Genomic DNA, 22,921 nt, shown 5'->3' on the forward strand with positions numbered 1-22,921 from the left:
TCTATCTCCTCGATTATTTATGACCGCCCGTTTCTCCATCGACAACCTTTCTCTTCCCACGATCGCCATGAACATGAGGATCAAACTCCATTTCCTCCATTGATAGTGGTGGCGTTTCTCTCTCACAAACGCATCGACATCTAGCCATCCTAACTGCAAAAAAAGTTATCAAGCGGCATGAGCTAAAGCTTACTCTAGGTATTTCTCAAACGAATAACACGCGCAGATAAAGAAACCCGTGCACGATGAAGCAAAAAATACACCAGCTCGTTCATCTAGCCCTACACGAGTTAACAACAATCGGCTACCCGAATCGGCAAAGAGATACCCACTCGTTCAAGATTACAATACCACAAACACAAAAGTGATGCCGGGTTACCCGAGAAACCGGTTCTATTGTATCACAAAGATATAAAGGCGATAAAAGACAAGACAACAACTTTCCGCAACTTCGTCATCTCCGACGCGATGGCTACCCTCCACGCTCAAAAGCTTCATCGATCTCAAAGATCTCTCCCCGTCATTATAATCGCTATGCCATCCAACTCTAAGCTCATTTCACCGCGATCGGTATGGCGAACTTTCGAGCCACCCCGCTTCGGCACGCTCACGAAGAAGGCAATCGCCCCACCGACATCCCTTTGGACCTCCTCCCACTGAGGGGCCGGGGCGCATGGCCGGTGTTCCTCCTTCAAACCATTGTAGTCAGCCTCCGAAAATTTCAACGAAGTCTGTCCGCGGTCATAGGCCCGTTAGCGTCCCGAGCAACCTTCTTTGCGATTAAAAGCATAATCGTTCAAACCTACCAATTTCCACGGTAAAAATTTCGGACATTATCTTCACTCCTTCTAGCTTTGCCTCAAACTCTTCCGGCTTCCGTATCTTTCAACATCTTGGCGGACTCGGTGACTTCATGAGCTTTCTTCAAATCTTCGGTTCCTCGCTCCATCTCAAAGGCGCCCCGACGTTTTTTCAGCTCCTCGTGAGCTTTCACCACCATTTCCTATCCGATTCTCGCGCGAATCGCGATCTCTTTCAACTTCGAATCCACTCACCAGCCGCACGAACTTACATGGTTAAGATAACAACAATTTGCATAAGCAAACAAGTAACCTCGGATGAAACTACGGACATACCAAGCATTGCGCATTTCCATTCGTCCCGAGTTGTCGGCCCGACCCGCTTCTCATCTAGCTCTCAACTCGGTTGCCATCCGAGAGCTATCCGTTTCTAGCAAACAACCCGCTATCTTCGGATCTGAAAATAGCGGCTTGCTTTTTCACCAGGCCATGCGCCCATGCTCGTCCCGGATAGACAAAATGTCCCTCCGGATCATCCGCAGAACCTAACCGCTTCCGGTCACCTTTACGGAGCCTTGGCCTTTCTTCATCGGATGGGATCGCGTCCCCTCCGAGGCGTCTTGGACCCCACTCCAAAAGTGGCCAAGTCCATGACCTGCTTTCAGGTTGGGCCCCACTATGGCGATATATCAGGGCCCCGGCCGTACATCTTCATCGGATCAACCCCAGCTTAGCGCCATCCCCACGATTAATGGAGGCTACTTTCAGAACTTCGTCCGGCGCCTTGCTTTCCGGACGCGTCAGCGTTCCCTCTCTCGACCGCTTTAGCACGAGGTCAAAACCATCGGCTTCCAACTCCACAGAGCCTCGATCGAACCCCATTCAGCCGACCGCCCGATCCTCCGGCTCGAGGTTCCCCACAACAGGGCGCCTTGCGCCCCATGCACCCGCTGCCTCTCCTCGTTTACCAGTCACTCGTTCGCGCCTCCATCCTCTCGCTTTAGCGAATTTCCGAGAAGACCATTTTTTTGCTTTCCTTTTTCACGGATTGCCGGTCCACCTTTTCTACAAAGAAATGTGCAACCTCGGGCAACTTCGCTTTGTTTTTCCGCATCTACTCAGCCGAGCAAATCTTTCTATCTCCCCCGATTATTCGGCGCTTCACGCGAAACTCGCGACCCAAAGAAAACAAAGACCTGTTAGAACAACTATCAAACGTTCTGAAAAATAACAACAGAAAAGTGTTCCTACCCACCGGATATGTTACAAATCCTAGTTCGCAGTATACACCCGCTCACACAGTAATTGCCAACTAGCAACAACGGTCTCTTAGTCCAGGCCTCATTGCTTACTCCATCGATCACGCGTAACGCTGCCGTCATGGTTTTGCAAGCTAAAGTTCATGTTCCCCGATCGACGTACCACATAGTGCTCCACTATGTCGACTACCCTATGTCATATTCCCCACTCGCGTTCAACCGGGTTGAACACCTTAAATAATCGCCGGGTGTTACCCAATTTAACCGACGGGAGACTTCCAACAAAGCGCCAAGAAGTCGCATACCGCGTTTGAACGGTATGTGCATATACGCGCTCGGTACCCCTCACAGATTATAACTCCACCGTTCGGCGGGTTATACTCCTCACTACGAACATTTTCACTCAATCGTGGCTCGTATATCTCCAGGTCGGGGACCTTAATCCCATATGCGCCCTCAGTTCGGGGAAAGAGTTAGCGGCACGACGGTTCACACTTCTAGGGGGCACATCGCTTGATGACGACATCTCCCCGACCTGACGTACTGGCCACGTCATCTCCTGACCTAGATCGGGCATTACCCCCGCCTATCCTATCCTCTTCTTCCAACTCAACCCCACGCCGACACTTCTTGTTTCTTCATCCTCAGTACTTCCATAACTCAAAGATATCTCTCGGACCTCCTCCGTCGAGTATCATCGAAATCCGAACATTATAACAACTCTTTTCTATCAAATATTCAGTCCTAAAACCCTATAGCCTTACAATAACCTACCTACTTAAAATAACGAGCGGATGGACAGGGGAAAGCAAATGGAAATTGGAAAGATAACAAAGAATGAGCACTCACGAGAAACCCTTTAGTGGCGTTTTTGGAGGAAGAAAACACGAAATAACTTTTTGGTATCTCAAATCTGATTTTGTATAAATCGCCCGTTCGCTCAGTTACCAAGGAGTAATCATTACGACTTACGCTTATAGCCCGCATTACGTGTTCCAAGGCAATCGCCCTTTCGCGCAGCTCGATAACGCGGCGGCGACCGTTTTTCTCCAACGCTCGATTACGTCACATGCAAGTAAGGTAAAACTACCTTTTTCCCCGCCAATTCACCAGCCCACAAAGATTCAAAAGTGGCGCCTACCGGTCGGTTCATCCACTACTTGTTAAACCATGCTCCACCACGCCGTCCGACTCTTTCTCACCGCGGTAGCGTTTCCACTTACATCAACGCCCTCACCGGAGGGGGCATTAGGGGAGCCGATATCCTCATAGGGCATCGCTTTTCGCGCGAGGAGCATAAGCGGCCAAGATATCGACCTCCAAAGACGGACTGAGAACAATACCCCTAGCAGTAATAATGAGTCGCCGCGACATAGATGAATCCAAGGCGACCTCAAGACCGACTGCGAGCTCTCGAGTAGGTGGTGCGAACGAAGATATCTCGGTCACGAACACTTTGCCGGATACGAGCGGCCTTTGATAGAAACACACCCCACCGGTGTAATGATTGCCAAGATCTTAGTGGTAATCTCATCACCGGGAAATAGGGACTACCGCATCTACCCCCAATCATAATGGGGCATATCCAAAATCCAATTCAACACTCATCCGCGATCTCCACCCTACATTTGCACAAAAGAAACACGGTCGGAAGGATCTCCTCTCCCCAAATCTATAAATACCACCCTCTTTGGAACTACGCCGGACGATTCTTCTCTCCCCAAGAAAAAGAAAAACGAGAAGATAATGTGGGCAGGTTCGCTTTCACAAACCGACCTCGGTCACATCCAAAATCCAAACCCTTCCCGTTCTTCCTTATTGTAATTAGGAGAAGATCAAAACACTCCTTTACACAAGTTGCGCATCTGGGTTAGAAAAGGACCACTTCAAGGTTCAAGCTGCACGAGCCGGAGTCGTCTCGATGTATAATGTGCAAATCATTTCAAGGAAAATGGTCAATTGTCAAGTACTTAGAGTTTATCGAATATATTTATATATATCAAAGAAATGCTCATAAGCAAATCGTCTCTCAGTAGCATTTGTACCATACTACTCACATAAGTCTGTCTGGCAACCCATCCAACTTTCACTTATACTTTCTAGACATCCCAACAAGGGGTGTATTTGTGTGGAATCAGTGGCAAAGCCAGAAATTTGAGCGAGGGTGAGCCACCAAGACGATCAATAAAAAAGGAAACATTTGAGGCTTTGTCAATTACAAAACTAAGAGATTGCATTGCATACAATTATTTTGGTGTATGTTAAGACGCTATTGTTTTAGTTTAATCTGGTTATGTTTTTGCTCCATTTATATGTCACCAAAGAGATATCAATTTCAATTCTTACAAAAGATATGTTGTAACAGTTTTGATGGACATACACCTCTATGATTTGATAAGAAAAAGAAGTCAGATTGTATTCTCTAATAAAACTTGTGTATATATAAAACATTACATTCCCACATCTTTTGTTTTAAATTTTTTTTGCTTTACACCAAGGTGAGACTATTGCTACTACTTTGGGATGGACTCAATACGTACAAAAGATATTTGTGAACTAATGTACTTTTAGATGGTTGGTCATATTCGCAAGAAAAATCAAAACTTATCAGAGAAAGGAGCTACTGTGAGTTTACGTGTTTTTTATGAATGAAAAATAAACTAATCCAACTTAGAACGAAATTAAAACACCGAAAAGAAGTATGCACTGAAAAGAGAGGAACAACTTATCAGTATTTTACTATATACAGAAAAACTACAATCGAATTTGCTTGCTGAGGCACAAATTTGGCACTGACGAAGTATCTGAATAAGTCAAAATTCATGGATTCTTTGCACAACTTAACTGTTGTGCAATTTTCTATATGTCTTGAAGAATTGTCTAAAAATATAGATCAACATTTTTGCTGCACACAAAGCTACACATAATTTCTGACAGATCTTGGGGCTAGGTGCAAACTTTCACCGTCAAAACAGTTTGTTTTTTTTTTATAGTAGAGACTAGAGAGAACATGAGGTGTTTTTTTTTTTTTTTTTTTTTTTTTTTTTTTTTTATTTTTTTTATTTTTATTTTTTTTTTTCCGTACGGGTTTTGTGGTTTTGTTTTGTGTGAAGTATATTTTTTATTTTTTTGGAAATTTAGCATTCCACTTTAAACATGCAAATAGTGCAATGCCTACGAATCCATACATTTCTAAGTAGTTGATCTACATATCAACTTCAAGGTTAATGACAAAATGACATGGGTGATTTAATTATAAGTATTCTTTCATAAATTTAATTAGAACATTTGTGAGTTGGATGTTTAGCATTCCACTTTAAACATGCAAATAGTGCAATGCCTAACAATCCATACATTTCTAAGTAGTTGATCTACATATCAACTTCAAGGTTAATGACAAAATGACGTGTATGGTGAATTTAATTATAAGTATTCTTTCATAAATTTAATTAGGGCAATGGAGAGTGTAAACCGTATAGTATAAAATTTACACTCCAAGTGTCAAAAAATTCTTTCCAGTGGGGGTGGTATACCGTAGGTAATAGTCTATTAGTTAATAGAGGAGGTGGAGAATTCCCCATAACACTATCAGTTGATAAATAGTTTAGGCGACACTTTAACTAACGTCTGAACAAAAAAAATTCGGATGTCACTTTAAGTCACGTCCCTTTTTAATTCTAAAGTTATAATTTGTAATTTTTTAACTCGGAAAGTGACGTCCCAATTTAAAAAAAAACGTCACTTTAAGTGACGTTCGAGTTTAAAATCTAATTTTTTTTTTTACCCTTTTCCATTAGGGAGTATAAAATATGGATATTTATAAGTTATACAATAGTATGCAATTAGAGTTATAAAATCTCCTCAATTGGACATTCCCTTACGCTCATTTGAAGCCAAATTCCCCAAATTCCCCGTCCTAAATAGTTATCCTATCCGGAGTCACTGTCAACTAAGCAAAAGCCAGTTCCATGAGTAGTTGTCCTATGTTTCCAGAAGGTGAACCGCCAGCTCCAAAAGACGTTTATTAGTGTTTAGTTTCTCGAGTTGCAAATTGTGGCCTTATGGCAGCATGTTATTTGCTTTGTACTAGACAATGCAGTTTAGAATTTGACCAAGAACTGAAGATTTAGGGTGTCATCTTGACGAGTTGCCATATGTCAGTGACAAATTCCCTTGCTGATTTTTTTTTTTTTTATTTTATTATTTTTTCGTATTTATAGACTTATTTACACTATGGAACTTCTGAAGCACCTTTTCAAGTAGGTGATGTGCGGCATGTTTTTTTTTATTAATGAACACCCCCAGGCCCCAGCCCATATTCTCTATTACTTGTTCTGTTGTAAATTTGTAATAAACTTATACATGAGCATCCTTACTTTTGTCGGTATTTTTTTTCATCCACTTTTAACCCTTTTAAAACAAACAACTATATTTTAGAAAGGCAGGGCGGCCTTTTTTTTTTGGGGAGTTTTTTTTTTTCCAAATTGTGTTTAACATCAACAAATTCATCCTAAAAAACTAAGCACTAGTGAAAAGCTGTGGCAAATAAATTCTACCTAAGATAAATGATGAAAAAATACATTAAATCTTCATAATTTTTTTTTTCTTATTTGATAAAAAATTAAGTCCAAATTTGATCAACTTCAGCTTTGTAAAACAATTTGCAAATGTGTAATCTTAATATCAACAAATTCACACTAAAATTCAATTACAAAAAGATTAAACACTAGTGGAAAAAGCTAGTCTTTTAGTATCTTTTAATATTTCTATTTGGGCCAAATTTGAAGCCAATGTTTTGATCAAATATTAAGTCCAAATTGTGTTTAACATCAACAAATTAATTAAATCTTCATTATCATATTTCTAGTTTTTAAATCTTCATAATCAATTTTTTCTACTAAAGACTTTTCAATAGATAACATAACTAATCCATTTAATCTTTCTTGAGACATGCTCGATCGAAGGTAAGATTTGATCAACTTCAGCTTTGAAAAACTTCTTTTTGCAAATGCGATAGTAACTGGTATAGTCAACAAAAGAGAGAAATGGAGACCGTGGGGTACAAGTTGGAGAACTGGAGAGATCTTAGAGAATTACAGAGACCGAGAGATTGAAAGGAGAAGTGGAGTCGTGGAGAACAAGCCTCTGCACAGTTTAGTATCGATGTTTAATGATTTATATTTGGGCCAAATTTGAAGCCAATGTTGGGCCGAAAAAAGAACAGTAGGATGTTTGTTTGCTAAAGTCTTTTAGGGCCAGAAAAAAAAAAATTTTTTTTTTGACCACAACTGCTTTCAACCATAGAAGGCCTAATATTTAGCCAATTTTCGGAGCCCCAGCCGGACACCTGTGTGGGCTGTCCTCACGGCTAGCTCTGTAGAAAGGTATTTGTGATCCGTATACTAGGGATTAATTAACAATGTAATTTGTTTATCTTATATTTCACATATAATATACACGGTTGCCCACCTTAATCAAGTGCAAAGTGCAAACAAACATGCATAGTTCCAATAAAACTAATAATAAAAATATAAATATAACAACAACAATGCGAAATTGATACTTACCAAGAGTGAATTCATAAAATTTTGTCACCACATAGCACCAAGGTAAAGGGGATTATTCTCTACTGCTCTTCTGCAACAAACTTTCAACCAATGTGTACTAGCAACTTATTTGTCAAAATATTATGCCACAAATTTTCTATTTTATACATATAATTAGTTAGTCATTTAGTTCTTTAGTTTTTACCCCTATATCTATATGAACCTATCTATATGACTATCCTACTTCACTTTTTGTTTAAGCAGTGTTCCCAAATTCAAACCTAGTTGAGGACAAGAAGTTTAAAAGAAGGATTATCACTAGTGATACACAATTGCAATTTAAAAAATTAGGATTAGTTGAATGAGAATGGATGGTATCCGAAAAAATTGTTTACTAAAATTCAAATTAATAATTCATACTGTTTTGTGCATCCAAAGTTGTCCCATTGTAAGGCTAATATGGAGTGACCAAACTTTGTAGTTTCCAATCATCTTAACAACAGGTGCTACATAGAATTGAATGAAAACGGATAAGAGAAACCATGAGATCATTATGTAGTAAATGTGATCATCATGAACTCCGCTACACCTAGTCTAACTTCGTAGGTAGGTAGGCTTTTGGTTAATTTTTTGGTTCACAATGAATTTCTATTAAAATTGACATAGATGAAGAAATAAAATCCTTAGATTCAAAAATAAATATTAAAAGTATATAACTATGTCACTACTACTAAGTTGTTTGTAGAAAAAATTATTTGATTATTGGTATTTTGTCCAGAACAATTTGTTTGTTAGGTTGTAATTATTGTAATAAGTTCTTTGGTAAAGGATTAATCTGAATCTTAATGGATTATATATAAATAGATTTTATGTGTTCCATATCCAAAACATATTAACCTTCATTCCTTCATTGCCCCACCACCAATCTACATTTTTTGCCCTGAATATATGGATGATGGATCTGTTAATCTGTTATTATCATATTCGTTTAAACGAAAAGCATATTTTTCTGAAATTTCGACTCTGAATAGTTCGGCATATGGCTCCGATATTTATCCCATTTGTCGGCAATCAAAGCCCTGGAAACTGGAATATAGTGAAATAGTTAGTTATTTCGCGGCATATTTTTCCGTTCTCTGTTCTCACAAGTTACACACCTCACAACCACAACTGTCAACTGACAATGTGAGCTTCTGTAAACTCTCTCTCTCTTTCTCTCTCAGTCACACAGACTAACAAAATGGCAAGCACTAGTTCTTGTTCATTCACTTTGTCAAGTTTCAAAACTCCAATACCAAATTCTCAAACAAGAACTAAATATCCTTCCTTGACTCCTTCCATCATTAGCATTTCAACTCAAAACTCTTTGTTTTCAAGCTTTAGTTCAAGCGGGCGTCGTGTTTTTTCATGTTTGGATACTGACCCAGTTGCAGAAACAATTGGAAGTAGCTCATCAGAAGTTGAAGTTCGTATTGGGTAATCACTTTAACTCTCTTACTTTACTTGTACTGTTGTTAGCTGCTTCAGCATTCTCACTATAATATATGTTTTAATGCTTGCAACTGAGGTTAAATTTTATGTTGGGATGAGGACTGAATTTAGTAGATTAATTTAAGTTGCTAGCAAAGGTTTCATCTTAGAATTAGTTAAAGCATGTTTATTGCATCATTTGTTATTATGCGGTTTATGCCGATGCACGGACCGTAAGCTTGTCAGACCATTTCAGGTGCTCGAGAAATGTCTTTGAACAAGCCTTGGCATGTGTTTAACATGTTTACTCAGTATGTTTAACATTGATTTTACGGTTTTTTTTTCTCGTGTTGAGTAGACTAAATGCGAGATGTTTTGGATTATTATGGAGAAGTTTTCCCAGGGTTTTTTTTGCTTCTCAAGAATTCCTCATCTCTAGAGAGTTAGCATAGAACTTATGATTTGATGCTGCCCCAGTACACTCTAATCAAGTCAAAACACAGTCTATATTAAGTCCAAACACAATATTGTTGTTGTACTATTTGATGTAGGTGGTACTAGTACTAATATTGGTATTCTTAGTTAAACACTTTTCGACATCCTGTAACAAATTTTTAGAGCAGTTCATGGAGTTTTATAGAGTATTTGCTTTTCTAGTGGCTCTGAATTTTATGATCTTCACATTGCCTTCAATCCTAGTGAAGACAATACTCCTGTTGTATACTTTGAAGAAAGAAAAGAAAGCACTTTCAACTAATCCATATCATCTTCTGCTGCTTATATCTTTATGGAGATAACTTTGAGCATGAAAATTGAATATTTAATCATGAAATAGCACAATAATTACGATAGTTCTGTGTGGTTGCAGGAAATGGAAGTGGAGAGATTATTCCATTCGCTATCAATATTCAGGGGACAGTGGCCCTGCATTAGTTTTGGTACATGGTTTCGGGGCAAACAGGTATACATCATTCACATTTTATTTTTTTTGCCAAATTTCCATACGACAACGTTTCATAGTTATTAAGTGAATTGCTTGAGAAATCATATGAAGCAGAAATGAAGTTGAAAGGTCTTGTACTGATTTCTGTGGTTCATATAAATTAATGAATTTTGGTTTCTATAAGCAATATTTAGAACTATCAGAAGATTAGTATAAGTGCCAGTATTAATATCATAAATACCAAGATCTTAACTTTATTTTCTGTTTCTACCAGTACTTTTGATACAGTTATATTTCTTAACAGTGACCATTGGAGGAAAAACGTTCCATTTCTTGCAAAATCACATAGAGTATACTCAATTGATCTTATTGGTTATGGTTATTCTGACAAACCAAATCCAAGTGAGTTTGGGGTCAACTCCTTTTATACATTTGAGACATGGGGTGCTCAGCTCAATGATTTTTGTAATGATGTCGTGAAAGGTGAAGCCTTCTTCATATGCAACTCAATCGGAGGTGACCTCCTTTGCTAAGTTTCAATTCAAGTGAGATCTGTTCCTTTGTTTTTTGGGTTATAATGTTTTTTTTCATTTTTTTCGTTAGCTAGGAACCGAAATGAGAGTTCAATAATTTATATCCCCACTAGCGTTACCAAATAAGGAAATACCCATACCGAATTGTCTAGAAAGAATTTCAAATTTTGCACATGCATATATCATTGATTGTGACATACTGACATAGTGACATCCAGTTGTATTTTATGTTTACTGCTCTTAGGTCTCGTTGAGGTCCACAATTTCCTACATAAACCTCTTTGTACATTCCTACGTCAGAATGTGGTGACTGTTTGTAATTTTATCTGCAAAGTTGAGAATATATGAATAAAAATTAGCAATCTTTTGTTTTTTCTGGTCATTTGCAGGACTTATTGGTCTTCAGGCAGCTGTTATGGAGCCTCGGATCTGTAAAGGCATTTTTCTTCTAAATATATCCTTACGTATGCTTCATATTACAAAGCAGCCTTGGTATGGTAGACCATTCATAAGATCATTTCAGAGTTTATTAAGGTAAATGGTTTCACTGGTTCTCATCGTCAATAGTTAGATTTGAATATGTGTAGTGAAGGAGATATGCTGTCATGACAGGAATACTGCGGTTGGAAAATTCTTCTTCAAAAGTGTGGCCACACCACAATCAGTGAGAAATATTCTTTGCCAGGTACTCCTCTGATGAGAATATTGGTGTCATGTTTGTAACACTAGGTTATAGCTGTTAAATATTCCTCGGTTGTGAGAATGCAAGTGGACAAGATTCGTTAGTGTTTATTTCTGATGTTTGAAAGGAAGCAACAGGTTTTCTGTTTGCTATTTCTTAATATTTGTTTCCGTTTAGTTTCCTCATTGTATCTCCTTTTCTTAATAGCTTTAAAGAAAGGATCGACCTTCAACTGTTTGACCTTGTTTCTCAAATTGTTCTCCCTATCATTTGTATCTTATGTTTCTGGTTCATTGTCATCCCTTTAAGAGCCATACGTACAGAGGGTAGGGTTATTATGACACACTGAAACGACCCATCAAAATGACATGCGCTTTTTGGGTGTGGCGTACATGGGGAAGAAATGTGGGCTGATTTTATTTTATTGGATATATTCTGCAGATCATGGAGATCATCGTAAAAAAAACACAAGCCCATTTGGATATGTCTAACCTTGCCCAAAGTTGTATACAAGATTATGATTTATCTAACATTTGTACATGGGCTGAAATTTTGTGAGGATGGTCTTCATCATCATGAGAACATCCTCCAAAAAATCAGCTCCTAACTCTTCTCCATGTTCGCCCAATAAGAGTGTCATTTAGTGTGTCATAATATTCCCCCCACATATTAGATGTTTGACATATAGAACAATTGAAAGCTTTGGATGAAAAATTATATAGGGGGAGTCCTCTTTATTTGTGTATTTCTATAAAAGCTATAATGAGATATCTCCATTCCATTATTGCCCAGAAGTCCAATCGTGATGCAGGTTTATAGTACTCCTGTTCCTTGACTGTACTGGAAAACATGCAAATTTTTATATAAACCAAAATCTATCAGTGGTTGAGTTTTATGGATCTTCTTGCAGTGTTACCACGATACATCCCAAGTGACAGATGAACTGGTTGAGAAGATCCTTCTTCCTGGGCTCGAGCCTGGTGCTGTGGATGTCTTTCTTGAGTTTATTTGCTACTCGGGTGGCCCCTTACCTGAGGAACTACTGTCCCAAGTGAAGGTTAGACCCTCACCTAGTCACCTGCCAACCCAGAAAGAAGATCAAATAAACATAGTCAATTAAATTGTATAGTCTCAAGACAATTAGTTTTGTCTGCTAATTGCTGTATTTGTCTCTGCAGTGCCCTGTCGTGATAGGCTGGGGCGATAAGGATCCATGGGAGCCCATTGAGCTTGGGAGAGCTTATGGAAATTTCAGTGTAGTCGAAGAATTCATAGTCCTTCAGGATGTTGGACATTGCCCACAGGTTCTTTCTCATCTTTAAAAATGTCACTTGCTGTTGTTTTTATTCTATTATTGTTATGCTTACTAACTCATTGCGGCTATCTTTGCTGACCATGAAGGACGAGGCGCCACATCTTGTCAACCCTCTTGTTGAGAAATTTGTTGCTCGCCATGCTTCAGCTAAAGACAATGCTTCAATGACAACCGTGTGATCCATATTTAGGTGGTTCGTTTGTCCATCCCTTTGATGGTGATTGCTGGATGATCAGTATCCTTGCCAAATCCCCTAATCTCTGTTTCTTTATGTAAAGAGTTTGCTAGCACTTTATATTTAAGAAAAAAAAAAGGTCAGATATTTAGCATTATATATAAAAGTGTAAGATTTGGTGCGACCAAAATGTTGCTCATACAGGTGTTTCAAAACTCATTCTTTTATAGTTCACCCTCTTTTTTCAGAGATCTATCTCCAGCTAACTGCTACTGTCTGAGAGATGAGGTGATGTTTTCGTCTTGTAAGAAATTTTGCAGGGACTATTGTTAAACAAAATAAGTTTTTGTCTTCAATTTATCACCTGGAGGTAATTGCTCTCAGGCTTGTCAGCACAATTCTTTGCCGTATTTTGCCACTTTTAATGATGAAATTACTTCTACTGTAAGATTCTTAGTTGGTATTTTGGGTGTAAAAATGCACGATATTGCCTAGTTGGGTCAAGATCTAATACCACTCCAAGACAAACTAGGGTAAACCAAGGATACCACAATGACAAATTGAATTCATGTTCAATGGTAATTTTTCGATTTCAAACTTGCATGAAGTATAAATTGTTCATATCTCAAATAAGCAAAAACATACCCACAAAACACACAAGAAGAACGCCTTATACCTGCGTATAGATATTCCAAATTATTTACAATTGCAAACCTAATTGACAGATCATCTTTTTATTTCTTTACCGGATGCTTTCTTAAGAACAATTTGCTTCTTTACATTAACATTCTACCTAAGTCACGCAACTGAATTCTCTAAGGACGGGACTTCCACAATCCTCAATATGGCTCAACCTTCTCCGTAAAACTTGCCACGAAGTAAGAACTTCAAAAAAAAAAAGTCAGTTTTCATCAGCCCTGCTGTTAGTTGCTCCTCCAAATCAACAGAAAATTCCTGAAATACAACGATATTGAGCTTATAAAGGAAGTCGAGCAAAGAAAGTGCAGAGTAGTTTTAATAGGTGATAAACCTATCATAAACAAAGAGAGTTGATTGAGATGGTCTGCAAATCGGAAATGTTAAATACAGGTTCAAGCCTTCGAAAGAGCATGAGGTAGGCCCAGACTATGTAGAATCTTTGAATATCATACACAATTAAATGGAATAACAGGCATCACTAACCCAACCCGAAATGTTTGACATTACACTTTGTGGTTGTTATTTAACTGAATGAATGGATATATCTTACTTTACCAAGCAAGGCCACAACTCAAAGTTGTATCCAACAGCAACATAGATAAACCAATTCAAGAACACCAAAATAGACGAAAAAGAAAAAGTCAAAGCTAGAGATGACCAACCTTGTACTTAATCTGGTGCAATCTATCTTTACATGACAAGAGTTTCTAATTGGAAGTGTTCCTCTTTGTAATGTACACACGGTAAGCTACCAATGCTGCAACAGAGATCGCTGTCCCAACTGTTTTTGCATATATTAATCCAGTGACAAACATTCAAAATTTGAAAACAAGGAAAATCATATATACATATAAGCATCATATAGAGATAGCAGACATGCTTGAGTATATCGATGAAAGAGAAGTTAGTTCATCAATAAAATGAGAAGAAATCATAATTGACAAAAACGAAGCACGGATTTAAGTGTGTCGAGAGTCCAATGTCACTGAAGAACAATCATATCTAACCATTGTTTATTTATTTTAATCTTGGAAAGAAAAATTCATCGGAGCAAGATTTAAGAACAGTGAGTCCTATAACATGCACAAAATGGAAAGCCACATTACTAGTAGTTTCGAAGGATAGGAGGCCACTACATTCCCTCCACTTTTGGACTAACCAAAACTACATATGCAATTGACAAGTTAGTCTCATGAAACTCAGACTCAACCCATCAGAAAAGTCTTGCTCAATTGACAATACACTAGCCAATGCAATGACAGATGCAAAGCTGTAGAACCTTTGGCTCCTACTAGAGGTTGACTGTGATTAAACTCATAATCTGAGTGAAATCTCACTCTCCAAACAGTTACAGTGCGGTACTTGAACTTTGTATCGGAGTCAGATGTAAGAGACAAACAGGTCGCAAGCTCATCTAAGAAAGAACGTCAAACCTTTCTTCTTCAATATGTAAAATATGCATTTTATGTCTGCAGATGAAGTAGCTAAAAGCTTTTTTTGAGTAGAGTAAGAGGCTGTTTTAGGATAGCTATGGAAACATGTATATGATGTTACCTGATACGAAAATGAGAGAGTGACTGACAAGATTGCGGTACTGCTTGGTATTTCTGTTTTCTTCACTTTCAGGAATACCCAAGTGAGGGTGCTCGGCTGCACTGACAATCCTACAAAACACATCATTGAGCTCCCCTGACTTTACGCTGATGGCTATAGGTGCCTCCAACCCCATATCCTGACTTACCTAAAAAGGTACAAAGATACAAAGATTTAGCATTGGCAACAAAAAATAATATTTTTAAAAGTGAACATTAATTTTAATATTTTTCTTCACAAAAAAGAAGAGAAAAGAAATAGTAAGCATCGATGCAATAGCATTCCACTTATAAGAATAATTGAGGCGAAACAAAAAAACTCTCGCATATGAGCACTTTCTAGAGTAGTACAAGGACGGAATCCAAGTGTTTCGTTACCAATTTCAAAACTTTGCACATAAGTTTGGTGGCACCATCTAAATAGCATTTTAGTTAGGAAGTAGAAAAGGAGTCAGTACCCTTGTTGAGTGTTTAATGACTAATGGATTGGGATCACGGTCACTTTTAGCTGCAACAATGAGGCAAGGAACTTCGTAACCACTTTCTTTACAACGACTAGCAACTGCCACAAGTAACTCTGTTGCTCTTGTACATGATAGTACACTTGAACTGTAACATAAAAAATATTGTAATAAAGCACTAGATCCACATTTAAGAAACAGTATAAGGACATTTGGGCTCATTATGTATATTATTGAATCCTTGAGAGGTGGTAATGGCATTTGCGATTGTTCTATAATATGTTATACAAGGTTCATACAAGCTCAACCGCCAAAGGACTTAAATAGGTAGGGACTCTAAGACAGTCTCAAGAACGATGAGAATCATCAAAATGAGTTGGATCTAAACTGAATCATATTCAGCACTCTAGTTAGATACACATACAGAACAAAAAGGAAAAATCATCCACATGCAAGTAAACAACTGTCAGTGTTCAATAAGAGATGAAGTGCTAATGTGTTATATGAAGGATAAAGGTATATCAATCATCAACTCATCTAAGGTTTACAGCTTTGAACATGCATGCTTTGTTAATAATGATAAATTGATAATGCAAGCAGGGATAAGGACCAAGATCACATGCCTGTAAAGTCGTAGGTAAATAATTATAGTTGGGGCCCCAACTGAAGGTAATCGTATGTGAATGAAGGGTTGAGATGGAAAAGATCCTAAGCCAGGAGAAAGCATTTCTAGGAAACCCATATTTGATAACCCTGGAGGTGTTGCTAGCAGGCTTGTGTGGGTCTCTATCATGTCAAAGATGGGAGGCCTTCTATGATTGTCTGAGATTCATGTTTCCGATTAAGGCAATAGCCTGAAGTTATTGCGACTATTCATATAAGAATCTCAATATTATATAGGAGTGTGTGACTAATCATAAGAATCTCAGTATTAATCATACAAATTTATTACAACCAAAACTAAGCATGGTGCATACTCAGATACTAAATTGTGAGGCTATCTGGCTATGTATAAGTTTAAGTACCTATCATGAACAAATATAGCGACATCACATGCTGCCAAGGATTCTTTACTTGAAAGCAGATCTCCAACTCCATCTACTGGTATCTCTCGCAACACAAGGGTTTTCTTAGTTCCCTTCAATGAAAATAGCAGCTCATATTTTATCCACAAGAATTACATAAGATACGAAATGAAATTAGAAAAACATAGAGAAAGCATCACAAAAGCTGAAATCATAAACGATCCTAAATAAAAAGTAATAGCTATCCTGTATTTATGTTCTTCTCAGCTATTCAACAAATCCGTTGCATCAAGACTTATAATTCGTCAATAGGAGGCGAAGAGATTTTATTCTCGAAGAGTTCATGAAGATTCAGTTAATAGTTATTACCTCAATATGATTGACAATGTTTACTGCAAATTGGTCATCTTCGTTGGAGGTATAACTTTCAGAGAAGGGCCTATATTGAAATTCAGAAACAATGGACGTAATCATACTCATTTGAAATCAGAAAGGCAAAAGATATCTTCAGGCTTCATATGATTCAAGAAGTAATTGTGATAGTAATAAGGTACGTGGAAAAAAAAAACAGTTCAGAAGGTCTCATACCTCCCAAGGAATGAATTTAATAATGCAGACTTTCCAGCTAGATTAGGTCCAAAGACAAAGCACTGGAACACATTCCTTTCTGATTGTTGCTTCTTGCGTTCCAACTGTCTACGCCTAGTTATATGGAATGCGGAAGCAGGATCACCTTCATAACCAATGTAGAACAAACTGGCCAAACTCTTAACTGGTTCTAGTAGTGTCATGAGGGCCCACTGCAGCACATGTACTTTTCAGAAAGTCTACTCACAAATAACGGAATAATAACTTTGAATAAATAGGAGGATAATAGGATATGTAATTGCCCGAAGAAATAGCACAGTATCATAAAACAAAAAACAGTTATATGTACTAGAAATTCCCAATGTTAATAGGTTATGTTTGTTTGCATGTAAAACCTTCCATGTAGGGATACAATATGAATGGTTTTGAAGAAGTGGATGTTTCAAAGTGTTGATAGGTGTTGATACCTCCATATTCCTTCCCAAAATGTGCAAATACAAGTAAAAGATTTTCAGTTTTGAAATGGCCACAAAATTCTCACTCAAATTACATCCTCTTTGTTAGCATTTTAGTGGTCTGCATCTACTAAACTTCTTAGCAACACACTCTGTTTTATTCAAAACCAGCATAATTGATGTAGGATTGCCAGATTCTAGAAAATATCTTACCCAACAAAAAATGTACTTCAACAAAATCACGAACCCACACACTCTTACACAAAAACAAATATCAGCCTTATGTTCATTGTTTTCCGTCTGCCCAACCAAAAACTAAAGTTCACCGTTGATTTGAGCATTAGAGATTCTAGGCTTGTTTTTATGATAGAATACAAACTACATTCTTGTTCTCTTCCTATCAGGATAATGTTGTCCAGAGTTGGAGACAAGATGTATGATAAATATTGTTGTTTGGATTTTAATCAATTCATGTACAGGTTCATCCCTGAAGGGCGTTCTCATTTCAGAATGCTATTGTTATTCACTATGTACCTCATTATAGACAGACACTCCGAAAAGCAAAAATATGAAGGAAAATGAGAAAATCATGAAAAGGGCTTTTGGAATTTAGAACCTTAGACAAAAATCCATGAAGAAGCAACCCTCCTAGTACAGAGGTTTCTGCAGCACCCATATAACGAGCTTCACTCCAAGGACTGTATTGTAAAAATAAGTAAAAATAATAAGTAAGTCTAATGTGGCAAACTTCAATTAAAGCCAAAAGCAAGATTTTGTTATAATCAAAAGTAGGATTCTACTGTAAACTGTAAAGATGAGCACATATGTTCATGGGATCCAGAGATTGAGGAGTTCAAGAGGGTCCACAGATCTTCTTTGACCCCCTTTTTTGAATTGTGGCATCATGTGGAAATTGCAAAAACACTGACACAAATCTTTGAGGCCCAAAATGAGTCTGTTCTACCCTATCATCTACAGGGGCATCCGTAAAGAATACAATTGGGTAGAGCATTTTCATTACGCTGGGAATAAACTATCTAGTAAAGTACTACTGCAGAAACAGAGTATTAGCCTATTAGGCAACACATATGCAGATGCTACAGAGGAGAACAGTTGTGCAACCAAAAAGTGAATAGGAAGTTTCCAAATGTCAGACCACTAATTGTAAGAACTTTTTCCTGAATCTTCAATAGTACATTCCAAGATTTAAAGTAGAACAACTAAAATTAACCGGAGATAGCATACTTTCCCCAATTTCGAAGAAGAAGGCATCAACAGGATAAAGACTGAATTATACAGAAAATAGCTTCACCTTTCTGGAGTACTTGAAAAAAGATCATCAAGCTCAGCAGGTCCAAGAGCCCCATCCTGGTATGCATAAGTAACATACAATCAGAATCCAGGAAACTACAACTTAGAAAGGGGGTTACTAATAACCTAGATCAAAAAAAAATTATTAGGACAAAATATAAGGGAAAAAATATGAATTGTCCAACTAGAAATTCACTAACAACATAGTCATCACAATTCACAAAATCCAATAATTTCTTAACAAATTAATAATAGTTCATCTAAATCGAAGATTAAAATGGAAGAAAAACAAATCTAAGAAATAAACAACATGAGCATGCAAACACGAGGAAGTCCTGTCACATATATATAGTAGCCTACTACATAATTGGACTTGTTTTGCATTCGACAAAATTGAAATTCTTATTGTTAAACTATTAAGTAAGAATTTCAATTTTGTTGAATGTAAAACTATATGCATGCTTGACATCAGAACCAATATAGTACGAAAGAATTGGCCTGCAAGTAGAGCCTACCTGATCATGGTCAAACTGGGAAAAGATCTTCTTCAGAAACTCTATAGCGTTTTGTGTTAGCTCCACACTCTGGCAAGAAAACATAAGAGTGATTGTTCCAACAAATACAGAAAACATTTTGGAGAACAAGTCCAATTATATCAAGTAGGCTACTATTTGTTTCGAACGAGATACAATACAAAAGTGACAGAAGAAAGGATCATACGAAAGATGAAAATAAATTAGAAGAAACACCGTCACTGCACTGTCAAGCACACGTGGGCTATGACATACCAACCTTTAGTACATGCTCAATAGTCACTATTAAAATACTAAGTTACGCCGACACAGATAGGTCGTCCGTATCCGACACGGATACGAACTATCAGACACGGCGAAATATCAAAAATTGAGGTATATCACATATAATATGTGTCCAACACAGACATGTGGATACGCATCCGACAAGAATTATTTTTGAAATATGGTGTGTCCATGTTACATAGCTAAAATAAGGAGAGATCCAATAGCAATTCAGTTATAAAGGTGGTACCTGATCAGGGGATCGATCAAAAGAAACTGGGAGAATATCGTCCCTAAGTTTAAAACCTTTTCCATATCCAAACTTCCTCAGGATTGTCCATGTGCCGTGACTTCCCAAATGTTCATGGAGAGAAAGAAAACCCATTAAGGTAAGACCACAGTCATTAAACCCATTGGGCAATCTCTCCTTAATATCTGCTTTGATAACCTCTATTTGAGATGGAAGACATTTCCCCTGTTCACCATAATAAGACATAATAAGAGGTTAGATGGTTAGACATAATAAGCATATAAATGTCATATATAGCTCACCAATCCCTAACGTCTACAAGCAGAATCCATTTAAACAAAGACATTTGCACATAAATGAATCTCAAGGAATAAAAAGTAACGAACCAGGAAATCATTTAGCTCTTCATCACTAAGAGCACCATCCAGGTCACGATCACATAGCTTAAATACCCATTTCAATGCCTTCTCACATTCAGGTTTTAGTTTTTGAGTTTCTGGGTGATATAGTAGTCCTTGCGGAAAAAGAACTGCCCTTTGAATGCACGAGATAACTTCAAGGACCTATAAAAGAAGACGATTGAGATTTTAACACCCGAAGCAGAAATCTCATTATGGGAATAAGAAAAACCATGACATACAAAACAACTAATATAAAATTTCCAATAATGCGCTACTCACAACTCTCAAGTACTAGAACCGACACAGTTATTAAAAATGTGCAGGATTGAAGCTGGAACATAGACATGTATATTTCATAAGCCACAGTACCAAGGTGAAGTACATTATTAAATTCTGAATACAGATCAAAACACTGACCATGTGTGAGAGTGATGACCTTAGAGTATCAAACACAAATATGGGTTATGGACTATGTTACATGGACAGGCCATATGTGGCACGGACACATATCGAACACATTATATGTGATATACTTCGCCGTGTCAAACACTTGCTATCTGACTATCCGTGTTGGATGCGGACACACCTATTCAGACACTGACACTAGTGCAAAATACTGTGTATAAAAAAAATGCCCAAATGTGAATACAACTTTTTCTTATCTTAAATAAAACATATTCAAATTTACTTTTTAACCTACCTATGGATCTTCTATCTACGCTTGTATCATACATTCTTACTTAAAAGTATTCTCGTAATAGAAAACACGGCAAATTAAGAACACATTATACAACATACCTCGAATGGATTAGCTGCTGAGCATTCGATACAACTCTCAATCTCTGGAAACTTTTTCGTAATCTCCACCAAAACCTCCTTCCTTTTCTCCTTGGTCTCACTCCCCGCATCCGTTTTACAACCAACCACCACCACCGGCACATTCAACTGTCCACTCAATATGACAACACTCAAAATAATGCCCCAAGAAAAAAATAAAACAAATAAACAAATGCAAACCTTCATATGACGAAGTGCAGGTATCCACAATGTAGTTAAACGTTCAAGTGTTTCGATTCGATCACATGCATACGTCACAACTACACCATCAGCTGCTTTCAGTTTCTTATCACGGTTTCTCTCATTCTCCACTCTAAGCAACAAAAAGTGTTAATAAATAATAAAGTGTTAAAGTTAAATAATAAAAATAATAAATAAATAGGAACCTTGATGACGTGTCGATGACAATAAGAGGAACGGGATTGTGAGGGAAAAAATGGGAATGGAAAACAGTGGGAGGTAATAAAGGAGGAGAGTTTGGTGAGAAAGTTTGAGATATTGCGGATACTATTAAACTTGATTTACCAGTTCCGGAATCACCAATTACTACTACTCGTAATTCTTTTGGGTTTATCGAACTTGGTTTTCCACTTGTGTTTCCCATTTATTATTTTTAGTTCCAGATTTTGAATGAGAGTTTATATAATAAAATAATAAAGCACCCCAGCTATTGGGTTGGGCCTGCTGGGCTAAAGTTACTATGTCATCAAGACCAACAAGTAGAAATTGTGTTGTTATGGCTATTTACACGATCACTAGACCAAGGAGTGCATCTTGGACAATAGTTGAATCTCCAGACCAACTTCGATTTGAAGATGTTATTTTGTATAAGAAACAATTTTATGCTGTTACATACTGTGGAAAAATACTAGTTTGCCACATTGAGAATTACCTAAGAAATAACAGTTTCAATAGTCATGCACTTTATTGATTATAGATATTTACGGGTAAAAATGTTTTATTTAGTGGAATGTTTGGGAGAGTTATTACTTGTTACGAAATTTTGGCGAATTTGTATCACAGATCACACCGGGAGACTTAAAGCCTACAAGCTAAATCTTGGCTACAAGAAATGGAGTGAGTTGAAGAAGTTAGGGGAGCATGCATGCATTGTTCTTGGGAATCAATACCTCTGCTACTTTATTGGCTTCTGACTGTTCATCTCAAATTCGAAAGAATTACATATATTTTACTGATTGCTACGATGGTCGACGTGTGGGCGACGATATAGGAGTTTTCAATTTGGAGGATCAGTTTAGCAAGCCCCTTTACACTAGCATACCGGTTACTTCTGCTGACTCGGCGCCCTTTGGATCGTCCCTAGTTATGGACGAAACCGGAAATCTAAGTTTTGGCATGCAGTAGTTAAAATTATGAAAAACATTTGGGAATGGAAATCCTCGTAGTTATGTACAGTTTTGGTGAATCATGAGTTGTTGATAGTAGTATATTAATGGAATTGCGAAATCTTTAGTATCCCTGCACAGCTGCACTGCCCACTTCTATCAGGTGAAGAGAATAAGAAGAAGAATTACTTTGAGTGTAAGTCTTCGTGTAACTCATACGAACTATTTATTTTTCAATTTATTTTTAATTATTTTATAAAGTACTAGTTGTTATGAAATAGATGGACGTTGATTAATAACAAAGTCAAGCTAGCTTCGAATGACTACTGTTACCAAATACAGTGTCAATAATGAGCTCGTCGCAATTTCCGTAGGCCATGTTTGGTAGGATGAGGAAAATGCTCCTACTGAAAAGTTTAAAAAATATTTTTTGAAT

The 22,921-nt window shown here is 37.4% G+C and overlaps 2 protein-coding genes across 3 annotated transcripts; one reads left to right on the top strand and one right to left on the bottom strand.

Annotated features, from left to right (window-relative positions):
- Positions 1-8,760: 8,760 nt before the first annotated feature.
- LOC147484869 (alpha/beta-Hydrolases superfamily protein) lies at positions 8,761-13,079 on the top strand. Its single transcript, XM_086577296.1, has 8 exons — positions 8,761-9,081; positions 9,944-10,036; positions 10,323-10,534; positions 10,941-11,085; positions 11,164-11,236; positions 12,144-12,290; positions 12,412-12,537; positions 12,635-13,079. Exons 1-8 carry the CDS (start codon positions 8,846-8,848, stop codon positions 12,725-12,727), a joined length of 1,125 nt encoding a protein of 374 aa, XP_086433422.1. The 5' UTR covers positions 8,761-8,845; the 3' UTR covers positions 12,728-13,079.
- A 189-nt stretch (positions 13,080-13,268) lies between these two features.
- LOC147484870 (mitochondrial Rho GTPase 1-like) lies at positions 13,269-21,777 on the bottom strand. 2 transcript variants are annotated; one of them, XM_086577295.1, is made up of 15 exons: positions 21,526-21,777; positions 21,320-21,452; positions 21,101-21,247; positions 20,288-20,464; positions 19,902-20,126; positions 19,370-19,438; positions 18,856-18,911; positions 18,160-18,241; positions 17,089-17,300; positions 16,870-16,939; positions 16,501-16,613; positions 15,473-15,623; positions 14,977-15,163; positions 14,085-14,203; positions 13,269-13,608 (listed from the first exon to the last, which is right to left on the bottom strand). In XM_086577295.1, exons 1-14 carry the CDS (start codon positions 21,741-21,743, stop codon positions 14,130-14,132), a joined length of 1,914 nt encoding a protein of 637 aa, XP_086433421.1. In that variant the 5' UTR covers positions 21,744-21,777; the 3' UTR covers positions 13,269-13,608; positions 14,085-14,129. The 2 variants fall into 2 exon arrangements, with proteins under 2 accessions (XP_086433421.1, XP_086433420.1); XM_086577294.1 differs by having other exon boundaries at positions 13,269-13,677.
- Positions 21,778-22,921: the final 1,144 nt, after the last annotated feature.

This window comes from Coptis chinensis, chromosome 8 (assembly GCF_015680905.1).
Source record: "Coptis chinensis isolate HL-2020 chromosome 8, ASM1568090v1, whole genome shotgun sequence".
Lineage (NCBI taxonomy): Eukaryota > Viridiplantae > Streptophyta > Magnoliopsida > Ranunculales > Ranunculaceae > Coptis > Coptis chinensis.

Bases quoted from the DNA above. Each gene is read 5' to 3' on its own strand.
- LOC147484869 (XM_086577296.1), top strand. From the start codon at position 8,846: ATGGCAAGCACTAGTTCTTGTTCATTCACTTTGTCAAGTTTCAAAACT. The intron at 12,291-12,411 runs GTTAGACCCTCA...TTGTCTCTGCAG, and splicing joins AACTACTGTCCCAAGTGAAG to TGCCCTGTCGTGATAGGCTG. The intron at 12,538-12,634 runs GTTCTTTCTCAT...CTGACCATGAAG, and splicing joins ATGTTGGACATTGCCCACAG to GACGAGGCGCCACATCTTGT.
- LOC147484870 (XM_086577295.1), bottom strand. From the start codon at position 21,743: ATGGGAAACACAAGTGGAAAACCAAGTTCGATAAACCCAAAAGAATTA. The intron at 21,248-21,319 runs GTTTGCATTTGT...TTGAGTGGACAG, and splicing joins CTGCACTTCGTCATATGAAG to TTGAATGTGCCGGTGGTGGT. The intron at 18,242-18,855 runs GTGAAGCTATTT...TTTACAATACAG, and splicing joins TTTTCAAGTACTCCAGAAAG to TCCTTGGAGTGAAGCTCGTT.